This window comes from Callithrix jacchus, chromosome 7, assembly GCF_049354715.1.
Source record: "Callithrix jacchus isolate 240 chromosome 7, calJac240_pri, whole genome shotgun sequence".
Taxonomy (NCBI): Eukaryota; Metazoa; Chordata; class Mammalia; order Primates; family Cebidae; genus Callithrix; species Callithrix jacchus.
The window spans coordinates 40371854-40391516 of record NC_133508.1 but is presented as its reverse complement, the minus strand read 5'-3'; the positions used below and the strand labels follow the sequence as shown (position 1 = coordinate 40391516).

Sequence of the window (19663 nt, the reverse complement as noted above, 5' to 3'; positions counted from 1 at the left end):
CCCTTAGGGTTAAGCAGCCTCCTTGGAGGTAGCTGCTCTTTGGGGTAAAAGTTTAAGCTTTCAGGTTCTCTCCTCCACAGGTCGGTTCTTTCCTGTTCTTCCCCCCGCCTTCCCACCTGGAACAATTCAGTCCTAACTGGCGGTGGGCATCGGGGCCTCAGAGCCTCTGCTCTGGGTGTTGGGCCCAATGGGGCAGGGAAGCCCTGAGCACGGGGCCCGAGGGGGTGATGGAGGCAGCGTCCGGGGGGACAAAAAAAGCGGGGACAAGAAGGAACACCTGGGTTTGCACTTGGGTGAGTGTGAGCTGGAGGTTTGCATCATAGAGAGGAAAGTGAACCTGTGCGTTTGTGGGCAGGTCTGCGTATGCATGGCTGTGTGTATATGTCTGCACAGGTGCGTGTGTGCGTGTGTGTGCGTGCCTATGCAGGTGCATGTGTGTGTGCGTGTGCCTACACAGGTGCGTGTGTGCGTGCCTGTGCAGGTACACGTGTGTGTGTGTGCGTGCCTACGCAGGTGTGTGTGTGCATGTGTGCATCCGTGTGCATACACATCGCTCTGTGTGTGTGCCTACGCAGGTGCGTCTGTTCATGTGTGCGTGCCTGCACAGGTGCGTGTGCATGTGCACATCCGTGTGCATGCACGTGCGTGTGTGCGTGCCTACGCAGGTGCGTGTGTGCATGTGTGCATGCCTACGCAGGTGCATGTGTGCCTGTGCACGTCCGTGTGTGTGCGTGCCTACGCGGGTGCGTATGTGCGCACGTCTGTGTGCGTGTACGTGTGTGTATGCGTGCCTATGCAGGTGCGTGTGTTCATGTGTGTGTCCGTGTGCGTGCACATGTGTGTTTGTGTGCCTACGCAGGTTCGTGTGTGCATGTGTGCATCCGTGTGCGTGCACGTGTGTGTGCATTCCTACGCAGGTGTGTGTGTGCATGTGTGCATCCATGTACTTGCGCATGTGTGTGTGTGTGCATGCATATGTGTGCCTGCGTAGGTGCATATGTGTGTGCGTGCGTGGGTGTACGTGCCTGTGCAGGTGTTTGTGTGCGTGTGCATGCGGGTGTGTGGGTGTGTGTGCATGCATGTATGGGTGCGTGTGCATAAATATGGGTGCTCCTGGGTGTGCATGTGCGTGCACTCACTCTCTGGCTCGGCCAGGGCCAGTGGGCAGCAGCTCCCCAGCAGGGAGGAGCAGACTCAGCACCCAGGTGGCATCTCTGAAAAGAACTGGGGTTGCCTGGAGAAGTGGAGGATCTGGGCTGGGGCAGGATGGAGGAACTTTCCCACAGAGGGCAGAGGGAGGAGGAGTCAGCTTGCCATGGAGATGCGGCCGCCACCCTAAGGGAGATGGTTCCCTAACAGAGCCGTCACAGTGGACTCCACTGGTACTGAACAGTGAGAATCCTGCCCCACCCAGCAGCGTGGGGCCCAGCAGTCAGGGAAAGGCCCAGGATCACTTGATGATCAGGCGTGCCGGCAGGAGCCCCTGTACTCGGACCGGCTGGGGGCCAGAGCCCTGAGGGATATGCCCAAACATCCCTCTTTATCAAGATGGGTGAGGGGGAAAGGGGGCTTTTTTCTCTTTTCCTTTAAAATTTATCTCAGGCCAGATGAGGTGGCTCATGCCTGTAATCCCAGCACTTTGGGAGCCTGAGGTGGGCAACATGGCGAAACCCTGTCTCTACTAAAAATACAAAAATTAGCTGGGTGTGGTGGCAGGTACCTGTAATCCCAGCTACTCGGGAGGCTGAGGCAGAAGAATCGCTTGAAGCTGGGTGAAGGAGAAATATAAAAAATAAAATTTATCTCGAGGCCAGGTGAGGCCCCTGCAATCCTCAAACTCCTGGGCTCAAGTGATGCTTCCCTCTCAGACTCCCAGCACTTGGTAACATTCCTGCGTCTTTCCCTGACTGCCAGGCCCTGGTGTCTTGGAAGCATCCAGGCCAGACCTTTCAGGGAAGGGTCCCTGGGTAGCCTTGTCTGAGGTCTCGTCACAGATGCAGGTTGTATCTTTGGTCGATATGGAAAAGGATAGACAAGAAAGAACCCACGGGCTTGGGAAGCGTGAGCTCGGGCTGTGAGTCACAGGAATGAACGCAGATGTGTGTGTGCCTGGCCACGTGCACGTGGCTGTGTGTGCTCTGACACTCCAACAGAGCCTGTGAGCAGCGGCTCTGCTGGCATGAGCTTGGCCGGAGTGGGCACCTGGGCATCTGAGGTCAGAGCTGCTCAGCAGGGTCTGGTCCTGGGCTCTCAGGGCAGTTTCTGTTCCTCGAGGACACCCTGGGACGCAGGGTCCATGTGCTGCTGGCTAACACGCCCTTGTCTCTGTCAGTGGTCAGCAGTGATGCTGCCAGCAGCCTGTGTTCATGGGTGAGGGGCAGGTGCTGGGGCTGGTCCTCGGAGTGGCCTGGGTGTCCAGCTGGCAGGGCAGGGGGCCTCCCAGTGCAGAGTCTGGCCCTTGTTGTTCAGAGACACATAGGGTGGGCCTGAGGCTCTCCAAGGAGGATGGAGGCGAGGCAAGTGCCCCGAATTGTCCTGTGCCCCGCCCCCAGCAAGGCCGCCCATGCTCAACCGCATGCAGGGAACACAGGCAGGAGTCTGCTGTGAGCAGCAGGAGAGTACGTGGCTACTGCCCCCGCAGGTGGTGGGTTGCGGGTGTGCAGGCCTGGCCCTGGTCTGGAGGAAGGAATGGGTTGGAGATGCCAGAGGCAGAGACAGACCCTGGGTATGGCAGCGTGGGGACCATGGTGTATCTGCATGGGAGCAGGTGCGTGTGGTCGCACATGGATGTCCATGAGCACAGAGTGTGAGCCTGCATGGACCCTCCCAGAAGCTGACCCGGTCTTCGTTGCTCTCGCTTTGTGCCAACAGAGACGGCTGTGAGCCCTCTGGCCGAATTCTGCATTTAGGGACTTGGCATTTGCTATGGACAGCTCCAGCCCTGCCTCCTGGGCTCTGCAGGTGGCTGCTGTGGCTCTTCCAGCCAGCACGTGGGCACAGCTCTCCCCTTTCCCTTCCCATGGGGTGGCCAGGCTTCATCTGTGCAGCACCAGGACGAGGGCCCCGGGGAAGGAGGCCGGAGCAGGCTAGGGTCCTCACGCTCACCCTGAGATGCCAGTAGGGACCAATGTGTCCTGCACACAGCCTGGCCCATGCAGGACCCCTTCTCCAGAGGAACTGCTATCTGCACTGTCCCGCTCCTGGCCTCCTTACCAATGACAGCCTTGGGGCTCCTACGCCCCACACCCTGCCCCCTAAGCCTTTCCCAGCCCCGCTATGTATCAGGAAAGGCCGGGGAGCTGTTGCTGGGCCCCACCCGTGATCCCAGCACTTCGGGAAGCTGAAGCTGGAGGATGGCTTGAACTCAGAAGTTCAAGGCCAGCCTGGGCAACATAGGGAGGCCCCATCTCTATGTTAAAATAAAGTATTGAAAAAGGTAGAGGAAAGGCCAGCACGGGTTCTTTCTCGGTGACAGTGCTGGGGAGCAGGCTGGCTCTGCTGAGGGAGCTCAGACATGGTGATGGCCTGGTCCACACCTCCCTGTGGCTCTCAGGTGGCTTGGTTCAGCAGGGCCTCGCCTGCTCCCCAGTGAGGGAGGTGAGGAGGAGGCCCTGGTCTGGGGACAGCAGGGGAACCCGAGAGGTCCCGTGCAGCTCATGTCCTGGCCACGTGTCCCCGCTGACTTCTCCAGGCCCCGCCCTGCGTCTCTAATGAGCCGCGCTCCCAGCTGACTGATGGACTCTTAAAGACTAATGCCCTGTGTCCAGTCACCTCCAAATGACACCGTTCTCATCCCCTTAGGGCCAATAACATTTTATTTTTTGAATCTACTTAAAGGAAGCTGATGTTTCTGCTTCAGTCTGTCCTCACAATGGCCAGGTCCTGGGCTTGCTGCAGACGTTCTCGGCGCTGGCCCATCCCAAGTAGCCTTGATGACTCCGGCAGCGTCCCCACCTGCTGCCTGCGTGCCCTACACAGATGACTAGGGAGTCTAATTGAGTCCGTAAAAAGATAATGAATTGGCATTTCCATCTGGAGAGGTCAAGCTGCCCAATCCCTTCCCGGGCTAGCTTAGCCTCCCGGATACCAAGGCCCCCTGGAGATCACACAGTGACCTTTATCTTGCTTATAAAGCCGTAATTGTTATAATTAAAACTGGCATAAAGGCTTTGGAAGTCACTCCTGAGAGCTGGGGTGGGCACGCCTGCCGGGAGCCCCGCCTCAGTGAGTGGGCCTGCCCAGGCAGCAAGGAGCATGGTCTCGGGGAGGAGGGCCCAGACACTGCCTAGGCCCCTGACTCTTTGGCATGAGTGGTTCCTTTGCGGCCTGTGGAGCCCGGAATTTGATGAGCTGATGCATCCACCACAGAATTTGTCTCCCTAAGCCTTGGGGCACAGCCCACTTGGGCTGGTGGGCGCCACTCAGACTAGGGGAGAGGCTCTCTGCTGACAATGGGCACCGCGCTCTCCGAAGGCAACTCCGCACCTCATCCCTTCTGAGTGGGGGAGCATGTGCCATCAGACTTTTCGCCTTTTCTTTTCAGTGATTTGGCCTAATGGGAGCAAGTTTGCAGACCAGGGGCATGAGAGGCAATGCCCAGGAAGGAGGTGACATGGGGCAGCCACACTGTGACCAGCAAGTCAGCTTGGCCAGGCACCTGGCCGTCACATAGTCAGCAACATGCCTGGGGCCAGCTGGGGACTCCCGGGGACAAGGCAGGAGTGGGTGCTCCGCTGGGGACAGATCCAGGAAGGGGAAGCCGCAGCAGCAGGAGATAGGTGGGACACAGCGGGGCTAGGAGAGGCTCCGTCCAGAGGGCCTGCTGGACCAAGGTGGTGTGGGGACTGGGGCAGAAGGGCAAGGCCAGCCTGCACCTGATGGGCAGCAGTGCCAGGACCAGAGGGGCAGAGTGGAGACAGGCAAGGAGGAGAGGACTGGAGGGCACCTGCATCCTGGTCTGCCTCACAGCTCCACCCCATGTTTTGGCCTATGTGGCAGCCCTTGCTCTGGCCTATGTTTTGGCCTGTGTGGCAGCCCTTGCCGTGGCCTATGTGGTGGCTTATGTGGTGGTCTGCATCATGGCCTGTGTTGGAAACAGACGCTCAGTGCCACAAAGAAAAATCAGCACTGAGACAAAGGCGCTCTCAGCAAAGCCATTTTTACTTCTTGCAGGAAGGATGCCTTGGCTAGCATCTTGCTACAAGAGTACAACAAACAAAGGAAAAGCAGACCTATTTATCCCTTATGTATTTGGGGTTGTTCTTACTGCTGTGTCTGATTTCTGCTGGTTGGAGCCAAACCTCACAATCTAAACTAAAACCTGATTGGGTAATAACTTAAAATGTTTCTAAGCAGGTAAAAGCAATGGAGAAGTCCAAGTAAGGAAGGGGCACAGGCTGTGAGCTGGGACACGCCTGAGCGCATCCAGCACAGATACCTTAGTTAAAGTACAAGGACATAGAATGTACTATGTGCCTGTGAGCATGTCTAACAGCCACATAGGATGGGGATTAACAAAGAGTTATTAGCACACTTATGATTTATTTTTTAACAAGAAAGGAAACTTTGAAGAGGAACTTTTACTTCCCACAGCCTATGTGGTGGTCCACATTGTGGCCTTTGTGGTGGTGGCCTTTGTGGTGGCCCACATCACTTCCTGTGTGGCAGCCTCCATCGTGGCCTGTGTGGTGGACCACATTATGGCCTGTGTGGCAGCCTTCCACATGGCCTTTGTGGTGATGGCCTTTGTGGTGGCCCAAGTCATGGCCAGCGTGGAAGCCTGCACTATGGCCTGTGTAGTGGTGGCCTTTGTGGTGACCCAAGTCATGGCCTGTGTGGCAGCCTGCACCGTGGCCTGTGTGGTGATGGGCTTTGTGGTGGCCCACGTCATGGCCTATGTGGCAGTCTGCACCATGGCCTGTGTGGTGGTGCCCTTTGTGGTAACCCACGTTACAACCTATGTGGCAGCCTGCATCATGGCCTGTGTGGTGGCCTTTGTGGTGGACCACATTATGGCCTGTGTGGCAGCCTGCACCATGGCCTTTGTGGTGGCCCAAGTTATGGCCAGTGTGGAAGCCTGCACTGTGGCCTGTGTAGTGGTGGCCTTTGTGGTGGCCCAAGTCATGGTCTGTGTGGCAGCCTGCACCACGGCCTGTGTGGTGATGGCCTTTGTAGTGGCCCACGTCATGGCCTATGTGGCAGTCTGCACCATGGCCTGTGTGGTGATGGCCTTTGTGGTGGCCCATGTCATGGCCTGTGTGGCAGCCTGTGCTGTGGCCTGTGTGGTGGTGGCCTTTGTAGTGGCCCAAGTCATGGCCTGTGTGGTGGCCTTTGTGGTGGCCCATGTCATGGCCTGTGTGGCAGCCTGCATCATGGCCTGTGTGGTGGCATGTGCTCACATTGCAGGAAAAGCCTCTGGCCATTTGAAGCCAGTGAATGACAAGGCCCACCTACTGCCTTGAGTCCTCCGTGTGCTAGAGACGAGCAGTGCTGGAGGTCCTGTCCTGGGTGGTCCTGTCCTGGGAGGTACTGTTCTGGGTGGTCCTGTCCTGGGTGACAAGACCAGGGATGCTGGAGGCCTAAAGACCCGCTGCAGTCCTCCAAGCCAGATGGTGGCCTGGACCCCAGGACTGCAGCCTTGAAGGTACCCACAGGAGGATCCAAGAGGTTTGGGGACACTTGCTGGGCAGAGGAGTGCCATGGTGCAAGGGGAGGAGTCAGTGACCAGGGGAGGCTGAGCTGGAGGAGAGACTCGGATCAGCTCTGGTGGCTGCAGAGCATGGGATGCACAGGACACAGTGTGAGGTGTCTGCTGGCCGCCAGGGCTGAGCCTGTGGTCCCTGAGGAGGCAGGTGCTGGAGATCATCTGGCTGAACGTGGTGCTTATGTCCATGGGAAGTGAGGTGATCACCCAAAGAGGGGTGTGGACAGGAGAGGCTGGCCTGCCCCAGGGACAGCAGCCTCTGAGGGCCCCTGGGGGCCCAAGGGCAGGAGGAAACGGCCTAGGAGGACAGTGGCCAGCTGTAGCCGATGATGCCAGGGGAGGGAGTGGGGTTCAGGCCAGGGCCAGCCTGATGTCAGAGGCAGGGCCGGGGAACAGCCTTGGAAACCTGCTTCTTCGGTAAATGTGAAGAAGCTGTGTGGCGAGAGTGCTGCTCCTGGGCGGAGGGGGCCTGAGCAGGGGCAGCCAAGTGGATTCTAGGCCTTGCTCAGCAGAGAGCCTCTGGCTGGGCCGTCCCAAGCCCTCGTTTTCTGTAGGGGATGGCGAGTTGTGTGACATTTCTGGTCCAGCATCAGGCAGGGGCCAGGCTGGCTACGCTTCTGGCCCTTGGCAGGGGGAGACGGACCTGGCTTCCGTGTGAGAGTCCCATGTAAACAGTGGACTGAGGGGTGAGGGGGACCGAGAAGTCAGCCTCCAGCTGAGGGCAGTGCCAGTGACTCAGTGGGAGACGCTGGAGCCGGGTGGGGGTGTGGCAGGGCAATGGGGAGCCTTGGAGGTCCAGGCACAGATGTATTTTGAAGGCAGTCTTGATGTCAGCCTTGTTACTACAGCTGCAGAAATTGTGGGGGTACAGGATATGGGACGGGGGCAACTGGAGGCCAACCCCCAATTTTCAGCTTGAGCACCTGAGGGGTGCAGTGTCAACCTCAGAGAAGTCGGTCACAGCCAGCACCCAGGGCCGCCGGGTCAACCTGCAGCCCCAACTCTGAGAGTGCACGACAGAAGTGGACCTACATTTCCCGAGGCCAGGGTGTCCCCCCATGAGTACACGGCAGAGGTGGACCTCCGTCTCTCGTGGCCAAGGAGTCTCCTTCCCATGTGGCAGCAGAAACACCCCTCTGCAGGCCTGTGCCGTGTGGTCAGAGCCTGAGGGAGGGAGAGGTGAGATCCAGAAGAAAGCAACACGGCGTGGGCTCCCAGATCCAGGGCGCTGGGATCTAGAGGGCTCCTCCCAGGCCAGGGTTGGGGATGCTGCTCCCCTGCTGCTTTTCACCATTTCTCGTTCCTCTTGCAACAAAAGCATCTTGGCCAACCCAAAGGGCCTCCTCTTCACTGTCAGACGGGGGCCACACAGAGGGAGCTTCTGTCTGCACATCCGGGGGACCCCACATGTCAAACCCATGTGAGCTCAAGGAACCTGGCTTTACGGACGCCTTGCTGACCTCTGTCCTCTTCCTGCTGAGCTGAAGGCCGTCTGTGCTGCCAGGAAAGCTGCCTTTACCTAACTGAGCCCAGATTCTTATCAGCCGGGCAATCACAACAGAGCCTTTCCTCTGAGGGGAGTGGGGATGTCGTGGGAAGCTGCCTGAGGGTGCCTGGCACCAGCCACCATGTGCAAAGGAGACTCTACGAACGGCTCGTCCGGAAGCCCCGAGCCTCAGAGCTGCAGACGCCCTCCAGGCTGCATGTGGATGTATGCTTCTTTGCACACCAGGAATGCCTGCTGGGCTTCTAAAACACATTTTCCAATCTCCCACCCTGCCCCGTGGAGATCCAAAGCCCTCGCCACCATGGGAGTCACCTGTCCTGGTGGCTCACAATCTGGGCCCACTCCGGAGCAGTCACCTTGCTGAGGGTGAGGGTGTCGCATGGTTAGGAGCCAGAGCTGGCGTCCGTATTGTCCAGGGGTGTCGAAAAAATACATAGTCCAAGTCAGCTCCAGTGCGGTCCACTTGGAAACCATCTGCATGTCAAGAAATGGAAATGACGCCTTCAGCAGCCCAGTTCCTGGCCGTTGCCCCGGGCGTCAGGAGTGCTGGGCCAGCAAAAGCTGCTGGGAGGAGGACGTCCATTAGAGTGTCCTTGCAGAAGGGACGACTTTCTCTCTACAAAGCGCCATCATGATTACATTAAGACACCTCCGAGAGAGATAATTCTCCCACCTGTAATTTGGAATTACTTCTGAGGCTGACTCTCCCTGGTGTCCCTGTCATTCCCTGTAGAAGTTGGGCTCTGGGGAAGGGACATTAATGCCTCCAGCACCCCTCCACTCACTCAGAGCCCCACAGAGGGTCTGGCCCCAGGGCCCCCCATGAGGGTCCTGCCTCCTGGGATCTGGCCTCAAATGAATTCGAGCCCAAACAGACACTCCTGCCTACCCCTCAGCAGGCCCTGGTTCCTCCTTCCATCCTGGGGCTGGGCCTCTTCTGTTTTTTGATGGCATCACTGCCCAGTGAGGACACTCATTTGTGGCCCTAAAGCCACCACCCCAGCCCATGCCTCTCACTCAGAATGTCCCCGGTGCATGCAACTCCAGCGTCGACCTCCTGCCCTCAGCACATGAGCGGCCTCCTCCTGCCCTCAGCACATCAGTGGCCTCCTCCTGCCCTCACCACATCATGGCCTCCTCCTGGCACCTCCTCCCAGTGGTGGGTGGTACCCTTCGGGGGGTATCCGGAGAGCCCCAAGTGCCCGTGGGAACATAGCTCTGATGTGTGTGTGGAGGGGCTGCTCCAAACTTCTCTCCTTCAGGCTCTGCCACTGACCGTCCTTTTAAAAGAGACAGCAGGGGGGACCCTGGGGCTGCAGCTCCATCTGCGCGTGGGGAGAGCGGAGGGAAGCCACCAGGTCTCACATGCGGGACCCTGAGAAGGGCTGAAGGAACCAGGAGGGGCAGGGGTCTGCAGGGGTCCCACTGAGAGATGCACATGCTGAGCCCCCACACCCTCCTCTGATGCTGAAGGACGTACGGTCTCCAGGGGCTGCGACCACTCAGGGGGGCAGCTGGCAGCTGCCCCTGATTCCTCCCCTCCAGGCTGTGGAGGGCGGGGTCTGATGCCAGGCCTGGCTGGATGTGCCGCCAGAGCAAAACCATCTTCCTCCTCACGCTGTGCTCACAGGACTGCAGGTGACTGTCGCTACACACTGGCCAATCCGGCCTGGTCCCCGCCCGGCCCTACCCTAGAAGCAGGCGCCTTGGCTGGCAGGGGCTGCTGATGGGAGACCCTTCCCACCGTAAAGCACTGGCCTCCCAGGCACTGGGGTGGACTCACAACGGGACAGGGGGCATCATGGGGCTGTGGACGTGGAGGACCCCCACCTCCACCCTCGGCAGCCAGAGGGAGCACCCATAGACAGACCCTGGCCTCAGACCTGCTCCCAGCGAATCGGCCTTGCTGCCTGGACACAGCCACACTTCAGCACAGCCACAACGGGCTCCCTCCGTCTCTGCCCCAAGCCTCACAGGGCTCTTCTTCGTTCTGTCTCCACAGCCAGGGGGTACCCGCCCTGTTGTCCCGGGGCCTGTCAGCGAGTGGAGCAGGGCCGTGCCACGTTCACAGATGTCCTCCTGGGGCCACCCCCGCCCGGGTACCACCCCTTCCTTTTCCTGGACAGCCTCCACAAGGTGGGTGCCCATGGTGGGAGGCGGGGAGGCATCCCACATCACTCAGCCAGTCCCTACCCACTCACCACTTCAACACCCAGGCCACGTGCACCGGTGGGGGTTGGAGCAGAGCCCTGGGCTCCCTTCTGAGCCTCTCCCTCTCCCTCCTGCCCAACCCTTCTAGAAGGCAGGCAGCAGATCCAGAGGTGGCCCGCACCCCAGGGTAGCACCACCCACTGCACAGGAGCCACCAGGAGGCAGCAGGTAAGGGCTGCCCACCCCGGGCGGTTGGAGGGTGAGCTCTGGCCTCCTCATCAGCTGGGCCAGGAGGACGCAGAAGGCCTCAGGGAGCCAAGGGCGGGTCTAGGAAAGCATTGAGCCTACACAGCCTCACTCAGGGAGCCCCCGCCAGGGTCCTGTGGGCCGACAGCTGCCCTACCCCTCGCCTGGGCCAGCAGAGAGTGGATGGAGCTGGAGCCGGTCCATCTGCTTCCATCACCACAGCCCCAGGCGGCCGGGTGGACCAGGCTTCGGGCTCACAGAGGCAGAGAGGCGGGAGGGGCTGGGGGGCTCCCAGAGGAAGGCAGCTGGTGACCGGGATTTGGGGCCTAAGGGGACTCTGAGATTGAGAACGGGAGCGGGCCCAGGTGCATGCAGCAGCACAGGCGGGCAGGAACACCATGGGGGCTTCATGGTGGGCACATCTCCCCATCCTGAGCCTGGCAGGGCCACGGGCACAGTACATGCAGGGTCACAACCAGCTGTTTCTGCTGGGGAGGAAGCTGGAGCCCGGGGCGCGCCAGCATCTCCCACACCAGGTCGGGGCTCTCTCTACACCTTGGAGGTGGCTGCTCACTGAGCTGTGGAGGCGAGGAGGCCCCGGTATTGTCCCCTGGGGGCCTGTCCCTCTTGCCTGAGCCAGAGGACACAGTGGCTTCTCCCACCAACCCTCACGTGGCCTGGCAGACTGTGGAGGAGCTGGTAGGTTCCCTGCAGAGTGACCAGCACCCACCCCACCCCGCCCACCTGCCAGGCTCTCTTTCTCATTTCCTTGGCTGTGACATCTGGGATTCCTGATTGGAGTAAAACATTTTGGTGACGCGGTGCACAGACCCTGTGAGAAAAATCACCTGCTCTTGAGAGACATGAGCCCACCTGGGACAGGGTGGGCACTGGCCACCTTGGGCAAGGCAGGTGGGTGGAAAATGAGAACCCTGTGATGGCCAGAGAAGGGCTTCGGGGACAGAGGAGGCTCTGGGTGTCCCCAGTGCCCCCCGGGACCAACACGAGGTCTGGTGCCCTCAAGACCTCCTCTGCCTATCCACCAAACAGAAGTGGATGTGTGTGTGTGTGTATTAGTGGTGAGTGTGAACGTGTGAGTATGAGTGAATGTGTGTGTGGCTGTGTGAATGTGTGTGTGATTGTGTGCATGTGAGTGAATGTGTGTGAGTGTGTGTGTTAGAGGTGAGTGTGATTGTGTGTGTGGCTGATTATGAATGTGAGTGTGATTGTGAGTGTGAGTGATTATGAGTGTGTGTGCCAGGCCACCTCCTGCTTCTGGAAGTGGCTAAGGCCCGGAGGACAGACCTGTGGCACAGGTGCAGGAGTGGAGCTCCAGGGAAGAGGTCCGGTGGAGGGGAGGAGGGCCTATTGCAGCCCCCCACAGTGAGGTGACTGTGGGGGACGCTGAGGGGCTGCCAAGGCGCTGGCACTGGCCTTCAATGCCACTTGCTTGGCAGTGCTGGGACGGGAGCGTTTCCAGGGGAGGCGCCGCCCTCTGTCCGGTCTGAGTCATGGTTGTGAATTAAACATGAAGCTCGCTTTGTACAATAACTTGAGAAGCAGAGACTAAAAAACACTCAAGATCCTGCAGGCGCAGGGGCCCCGTTTGCCCAGCTTCTCAGTCTCGGGAGTGTCTTCGAGAGCCAGAAGCTGAGACATCCCAACAGATGCGCGCAGACCCAGCGCTCAGCATGGCACGTCCACTTCAGTAACTGCAGCAACCTCGGTGCTGAGGGTGATGTTGAAACATCTAATTTCAGCAGAAAGCAGGCTTTCGCTGTCTTCCGCCTGAGAGAGGGAGTCGCATCTCATCCCAGCCTGGGCAGTGCCGACAGCTGTCGCTGCCGTCAGGTTGTGTCACTGGACTAGGACAATCCCAGTCCCAGGAGGGTGTGGCAGTGGAGTCAGAGTTTCCCGTGCTAAAATGACGCCATCTCTGGGCACATGTTTGTGATCAGCGGCCGCCTCCCCTGCCTCCTGTCAGCGCCACGGCCACATCGCCAGGGCCCTCCCATTGCGCTGGGTGGACAGCCCAAAAGGACGCCTGCCTCGGCCCTCTGTGCAGCTGGGCTTGTGTTTTCTAGGTACGGAAACCCTGGGGGCTCTTCCCCATCGTGAACTCTCCACAAGCTCTGCCTGCTCCTGGGGTGAGGACCCAGCATGGGGGTGAAGGGCCACATGTTTGCAGGCCTCTCCGCCATGGGCCCTGAGGCGGCAGTGGTTTAGAGACAAACCTGGACTCTGGCTCTCACCCGCCCCAGAGCCTGGTTCCCCTGGCCCCACCATGGGGTCCTCGCTGCCACGTGATCCCTCACAGCCCTCACACCCCTCTGCCCCCACCCAGGGGCTCCCCAGCTGTGTGCGGCCTGCTCTGCGGTCTCCCACGCACCCCTCCCTCCAGTCCTGCTCCCAGCTTCCTGCAGCAGCGTCCAGACCCGGCTCTGGGCCCGAAGACCTCCTTTTCAGAATTCTAAGAAGGCCATTCTTTACAGCAGGCGACTGACTCTGGCCAGTCCAGAGAGCACTCAGTCGGCCACGTCTGGTTTGCGTTTAAGGAACCCTCGCTCCTCCGTGGCCGAGTTGCTCCAGGCAGGGTCCCAGCCCGTGCCGGCCCCGGGGAGGGCTCACGTCCACCAGCAGGGCCAGGCAGCGCTGGAGGAGTGAAAGCTCCTGCCACCCTTCTGAAAGCGTCAGAAGGTGCTTGTGACGGGGGGCAGAGGAGGGCGGGGGCCGAGGCCGGCTCTCAGCACATCCTCAGCCTCCAGCCTCCGAAGCAGCGCCTTGAGCCGGGAACACCCTGGAGTCCCAGGAGACCCCTCAGACCCGAGACCCCCTCAGCTGCCCGCAAGGGGTGGCTCTGTGACCGACTGTTCTGCCCGAGCCTCGGCTGCTGCCCTGGAACAAAACAGTCCTGTCCCAGAGTCTCCAGGCTCCCGGTCACTTGCTGCATCCAGCTGTCACTCACTCAACAGCTGTCCCCAGTTCTGTCACTGGGGACCCCCTTTCCAGAATGGGGAGGAGGCCTCGGGAGCTGGGCCCAGGGCTGACCCGGCTGCTGGATCTCAGCTGGTATCTCTGCTGCTGGGCACACAGGACGTGGGGCCTGTCCCCAGCCCTGCCACACGTGCCCACTGGCCAGCATAATTATGCACCAGGAGCATCTCCAGGCCAAAGCCCACTGCTCACTGAACTTCCTGCATGGAATGTTCTGGAACCCCCGGTCTCCCCACACACTCAACACATGGCTGCCTTTTTCTCCTTCCTGAGGACCCCAACGTTACCAGTTCCCGGGTTTTCTTCCTTTCTTTATAGTCCCACCCTCCAGTTCCAGAGCGAGCCCCTTTGGGGGACCTCTGGGGGTCAGCTGGAGGTCGGTTGGGTGAAGGCTCGGAGTCACCCGGGGGCATCCTGGTGGGCAGCACCCATGGAGGACACAGAGCCCAGCCCCAGCCCCAGCCCCCGACAGAGCTTGGCCCATCGAGGCACAGCCTGGGAGCCTGTCTGAGAGCTGAGGTCCCTGGCTACAGCTCCTCACCTCATCTCCCCACAAAACCCCAAAGCCTCGCTCACTCATGGAGATTTTCACCCCATCCCAGGACCCCGATGGGAGCTGACACAGGGGCCTCCGGGCCATTCCAAACCTCGGGCCACACACGAGACTCTGCAGTGTGGACAACGAGAGACTTGCAGAGGAGCCCAGACGCCACATCACGCCCTCCAAGTGAGACGGGAGCATGGCCCCTTCCATGTCCAGATGCCACATTTTGCCTTCCTGGCCCCCAACTCGGGCCTGTGCTGAAGACTGACACACCCCTCACAGCGCCGCCCATTCCCACAATGTGGAAGCCAAGTCCTAGCGGCCTGCATGGGGCCGGTGTCAGACACAGAGCTGCCAGGCGCTCCAGCCTCTGGGGTTACACGTCGGGACAATGGGAGAAGCAGCGAGTCCAGGCCCAGGTTCCTCCATCCACCAGAAGGAACCTGTCAGCAAAACGGCCACACCTATGCCCCCTTCCCTCGGCTGCACCTCAGGACCTCCTCTCAGCATCCACTGGGGGATTCTGATGCCTGGAAAGGACAGGAAGCCCCACTGGGCACCTGGTGAGCCCTGGGTCACCCCCCATGGTGCCCCCTGATACACCCCCCACCTGGTGTCCCCTCAAAGCCCACATTAGAGCCTGCTACTGTCATCCAGGAGGCTCCAAACAATAGAAGTGATTGAAAAAAAATGGACAAAGATGCAGAGTGACACACCACCGTGTAATTTCGGGAGAGGCGCAGCAGCGGGTTTTGATTTACATAAGCAGCACAGCGCCCACTGGAGAAGCCAGAGCCTTTGTTCCAACTCAGGCAGGATTCTGCAAGGTCTTCTGACTGATCCCGCAAATAGGCAGAGGAAAGAGGGGCACAGCTTATGTATTGTGGGCACAGAGGCCTTGTCTGCCCTCCCAGAGCCTAGCCGGGGCCACCACGACCCCCTCAGGCACGTTCTGACCCTGCAGAGCCCACCAGAGCCTGGTCACCCAGATGTAAAACAGCCAGAAAGTGGGTCCGGCCACGAGGGTTTTGCAGGTGCAGCCAGAAGCTGAGGCCCAGCACCCGCCTGCCCGGCCAACCCAACTGCCCCAGCACCTCCAAGGATGTCAGGGAGCCCCACCCCTGCGGCCATGTGGGGCAGAGTCCAGGCCTGGAGGGCCACAGCTGACCCACGCTGCCTCTGGCGGGATGGCAGGGAGAGGCATCGGCCAGGGTCCCGCGTGGCTGGGGGAGGGTGTGCGAGGGGCTCTTGGGCTGTCTCCGAATCTGGCTCCCAAGTCACTGTCTCACCACACGCCCATGTCCACCTGGGGCCGAACCCCAACTTGTGGGTGGGGAGGCAGCGTGGACACAGTGGCCCTCCTTGTGGCGGGCAGTAGACACAGACCAGACTGGAGCGCCCGGCACGCGCTGGGCGGGGACACATTTCCAAGAGGGCCTCTGGCTACATTCCTATGGAGACATTCCAGGCATGTTACGGAATTCCACAAAAGGACAAAGCTCTGTCAGTTCCTAAAAGATGTGAAATCATGTCAGCTGCAGAAGAGGGACTCGATTTAATCAATGTGGCCGTGACTTCCTCCAGCCACACAGGAGAATACCACAGGAATAGTGGAGGTGGGGGCGGTGGCGCTGGCCCCAGAAATCCCAATTCCATGCGTCATGATAGGAAAATGCGGCGGCCCGCGCCCCATCAGCCTGGGATGGTCCAATCAGCCCATCAGCCTGGCCACGACGCGGCTCAGCGCAGTGACCTTGTGCGTCATTGCTCGTTGGTGGCCGTCGGCGTCCAAGCTGCTCCCCTGAGCCCTCGGAGCCCCTCCTCCCTCCTCCCTACTCCCTCCTCAGCTCCGAGAAAAATGGGCTTAATTAAGACTTCTGTGATTAGTCATTTAATCAGTCATTAGGCCAACACAGATGGAGTCAATTAATGCTTTTTTACTTGAAAAGATCATGGATGCTCCGCAGCCCACAGAGCCCGTTCCTGGCGCCATCATCCATGACTGCTGAGCATCCCATGAAGGCCTTTGTCCCCTCTGAAAGGCCACCGGTGCGGACAGGCCAGCACCCGGCTCCTCTCCTGTCCCAATTCCAGAGGATGCAGGACGCCGACCTGTTCCTCTCTCATCCTCCACGAAGAGATGACAGGAGCCAGGAGAACGGCCTTGGAGATGGTGGCCACCACGGGCCCCCAGAGACACTCGGGGCGAGAGCCTGCCACCCACCAGGCCCATTGGGGTTGTCCGGGTCTGAACAGGGACAGGGCTCGGGGCGGTGGCATGTCCTTTCCTGAGCGTGAGTCCTGGCCAGCTGCTGGGGCCAGTCAGGGGCAGCCTGGCCAGCAGAGCAGGTGGGGAGGCCCATGCCGCCGGCTCACCCAGACAAGGGGTGCGGAGGGAGGAGGCACAGAGAGGCCGCACAACTGCCCCCACCCCAGCCCCAAGTTGTGCAAATAGGCAATTCCCACCGCACAAGCCAGGGGTCCCCCCTCACCCAGAGCTCCGCCAGGCCTCTCCTGGATGTGCTGGTCTCCACCACCACCGTAAACACACGGACACAGTCGGCCCCACAGCCCGAGCCTGCTCAACTCACTGCTGGTGCTTCCTCCAAGCTGCGCCTCAGGGGGCCCACCCAGCGGGGCCTCAGGGAGCAGGATCTGGAATACACTCGAAACAGACCCAAAAGGGCTTCGTGGTGGGTTGGCGACCCCAGCCTCCTCAGCTCACCTGCCCGTCCTCGCCGAGGGCTCTACCTCCCATCTGGGCCTTGCCACCTGCTGAGCCCATGGCCAGGAGGCCCTACTCAGCCCAGTCCCTCCATCCCCAGGGACAGCGCCCAGGAGACCCACCGGCCAGTGTGTCTCGGTCTGCAGCTGGCCGTGGTCCTCATGGGGCCTGGCCCTGGGGTGGAGGATTGGGTTCCAACAGGCTGGGGGCTGGGCCCCAGGGATGAGAGTGCCTGGGACAATGGGGTGGGCTGCAGGGAGGGCGCTGGGCAGCTGGGGCACCGGGGTCCTCTGTGGGGTGGCCAGATCGAGGGGCTGCAGTTCTGGGCGCAATGGCCTATTCGGCCTCAGGCCTGAGGGCTCAGCCCCATCTCCCTGGCACCAGGCACCTGGCCCCGCTGCTGGAAGTGCCTCCAGGTGGGAGTTCCAAGAGCCACGAAAGAAAGGGATTGATTGGGTTCTTCTTTAGAAACTTTTAAAGGTTGAAAAATGAGCAGTGTCTTGTCCAAGCAGGTGTGAGGACTGGGCAGGAGCAGCAGGGATCCTAAGCCAGAGCAGGTGTGAGGGCCAGGGAACAGCTGGGCCCGCAGATGAGCCCAGCACTCAGCGGGCTGTGGAATGATAACCCACAGCGGATGTAGGGGCCAGGGGCTGGGGCAGAGCCGCCGTTAACTGTTCGAATGCCCACACCAGCAAGGGTGTTGGGACCCCACAGGCAAACAAGCTCCCCCAAACAGGGAACACCTCTCAGGTATCCCAAGGCCTAAAGCTGACGGCCCACTGGGGACAGGGCACCTAGGGGTCTGAAGTGGTGGCCTCTCCAAGGCCAGAGGCCGAAAGTCCAAGCTCTGATCCTCTTGGACCTGGAAAAGAGTCACAAACCCCCATTGTCTCCCTGGGCTGCGGAGGCCTGCATGTGCAGACAGGCCTCCCAGGAGGGTCCCCGGGCTGTGGAGGCATGCATGTGCAGAGGCCTCCCTGGAAGGGTCCCCTTGGCAACATGGCTTCCAGGTCCTCACCCAGACCGGGGTGAGAGGCTTCCTTGGTGCTGGCACATTCTCCAGCTGCACCCTGGGGCAGGACACAGGGCTGTGCTCTCCGGGGAAGAGCTGGGCTGACATTCACTCCCATCTGCCTAGGGCTGTCACAGGAGTACATAGCTGCCATTTCATGGGGACACTAAGGAGGTGACAATGGTTTCCAAATTGGCCCCAAGTCTTCAGCTGCGGTCCTTGATTTTCAGACGTTCACAGGGGCTCTTGGGGCTGCAGAGAGCCCTAGAGCGTGCGTCCCACGCAGCAGGCAGGGGGAGCCTGGGCCAATCCTCCAAAAGTCACAAACCCCCAGGTGGCCAGGGTTGGGGGAGCCTGGGCCGCTTCCCTGAAAGTCATGCCCCCCTCCAGTGACAGTTTCCTCCCAATCATTTCTTGATTGGCTCTTGCCTCAGCAACCCCTGGCACGTCCTGATGGCTCTAGAGCCCTCATGGAACCCCAGAGCTGGGCAAAACCTCCTGCCCCTTGTCACCAGCATCTGCCTGGACCCTGTGGCTCCCAGCCATGGCCCCTGACCACTCCAGTGGGCTTCCTTCTCCAGGGGCCTAGATGCCAGGCCAGGCTACAGTAAGGGGTTCCCTGGACATCACACCCCTCCCACAAACCACCCTCCCTGGCCTGGCAGCAAACTGGCCTCAGGCGTAGCTCTAACTTCTTACGTCCACATCAGGGCTCAGGTGGTCTGCATGCCAAAGCCAAGCGTGAGGAGCATGTCCACCTGCCCATGTCACAGATTGGAAGACTGAGGCCGGGCCCAGGCCTGAAGGCACAGTGCAGGTAGACGGGGTCCAGGGCCACAGGCTGCCAGAGGTCCCTTGCTCAGGCTGCACTCGGCCGAGGCCTCTCTGACGCGCTCCCTGGAGTTCTCGGTGGGACCAGGCATGCTCAGGCTCCGTCTGCACACAGAAGCCCATCGGGGGCTCCTGGGGATGTCCCGGCTCCTCGGAGCACCTGGCCTGGGAAGGCACAGTGAGGAGAGCTACTGAGGCCAGGAGCTTACTTGGGGCCGCCGAGGTGTGGCGCAGGGCCTCCGGAAAGCCGCCCTCACGTGTCAGGGTGGTCGAGTCAGCCAGCGGACTACTCTGGTCACCACCAGAGGCACAGGTGAGAGGAGGGAGCCAGGTGTGTCACCTTGTTGGCTTTGCAGAGATGGTACTGGCTAGACCTTCAGGCCCGACTGCATCTGCCCCTCCTCACAGCCCCATCTGCCCATCCGACCTCACCAGGCTGCCAGCAGCCAGCCATGGCCTCTAGGCCTGGAGTCAGCAATGGAGTCTCTGTGGCCTGCACACCGCCCACTGTGATTCTGTGTGTGTGAGCCCTGGCTGTGTCCACGGCATGAGTCCACACCACCCACTGTGTTTCTATGTGAGCCCTGCTGCATCCACGGCCCAAGTCCACACCAACCACTGTGTTTCTGTGTGAGCCCGGCTGCGTCCACGACTCAGATCCACGCCGCCCACTGTGTTTCTGTGTGAGCCCCGCTGCATCCATGGCCCAAGTCCATACCAACCACTGTGTTTCCGTGTGAGACTGGCTATGTCCACAACTCAGATCCACACCGCCCACTGTGTTTCTGCGTGAGCCCGGCTGCATCCACAGCAGAGTCCACACCGCCCACTGTGTTTCTGTGTGAGCCCTGGCTTCTTCCACGGCATGAGAGTCCACGCCTCCCGCTGTGTTTCTGTGAGCCCGGCTGCATCCACGGCAGAGTCCACAGGGCAGCACAGGCCTAAGACTT

The 19663-nt window shown here is 60.4% G+C and overlaps 1 protein-coding gene and 1 long non-coding RNA gene across 11 annotated transcripts in view; one reads left to right on the top strand and one right to left on the bottom strand.

The window, feature by feature from the left end:
* MORN1 (MORN repeat containing 1) overlaps positions 1-19663 on the top strand; it is a 66105-nt gene that overhangs the window by 40644 nt on the left and 5798 nt on the right. For 4 of the 10 annotated variants that reach the window (XM_078330108.1, XM_078330105.1, XM_078330104.1 and 1 more), the window contains exons 11-13: positions 10213-10346; positions 10510-10589; positions 14204-14802. In XM_078330108.1, coding sequence (XP_078186234.1) covers positions 10213-10346; positions 10510-10589; positions 14204-14672 — 683 coding nt within the window. In that variant the 3' untranslated portion in view covers positions 14673-14802. Of the gene's footprint in view, positions 1-10212; positions 10347-10509; positions 10590-14203; positions 14806-19663 lie in introns of those variants that run through there. The other 6 variants (XM_078330109.1, XM_078330106.1, XM_078330110.1 and 3 more) reach the window with 3 other exon arrangements.
* Positions 16063-18878, bottom strand: LOC144576915 (uncharacterized). The gene is made up of 2 exons (XR_013519738.1): positions 17889-18878; positions 16063-17732 (listed from the first exon to the last, which is right to left on the bottom strand). It is a non-coding gene; the product is annotated as an uncharacterized LOC144576915 (long non-coding RNA).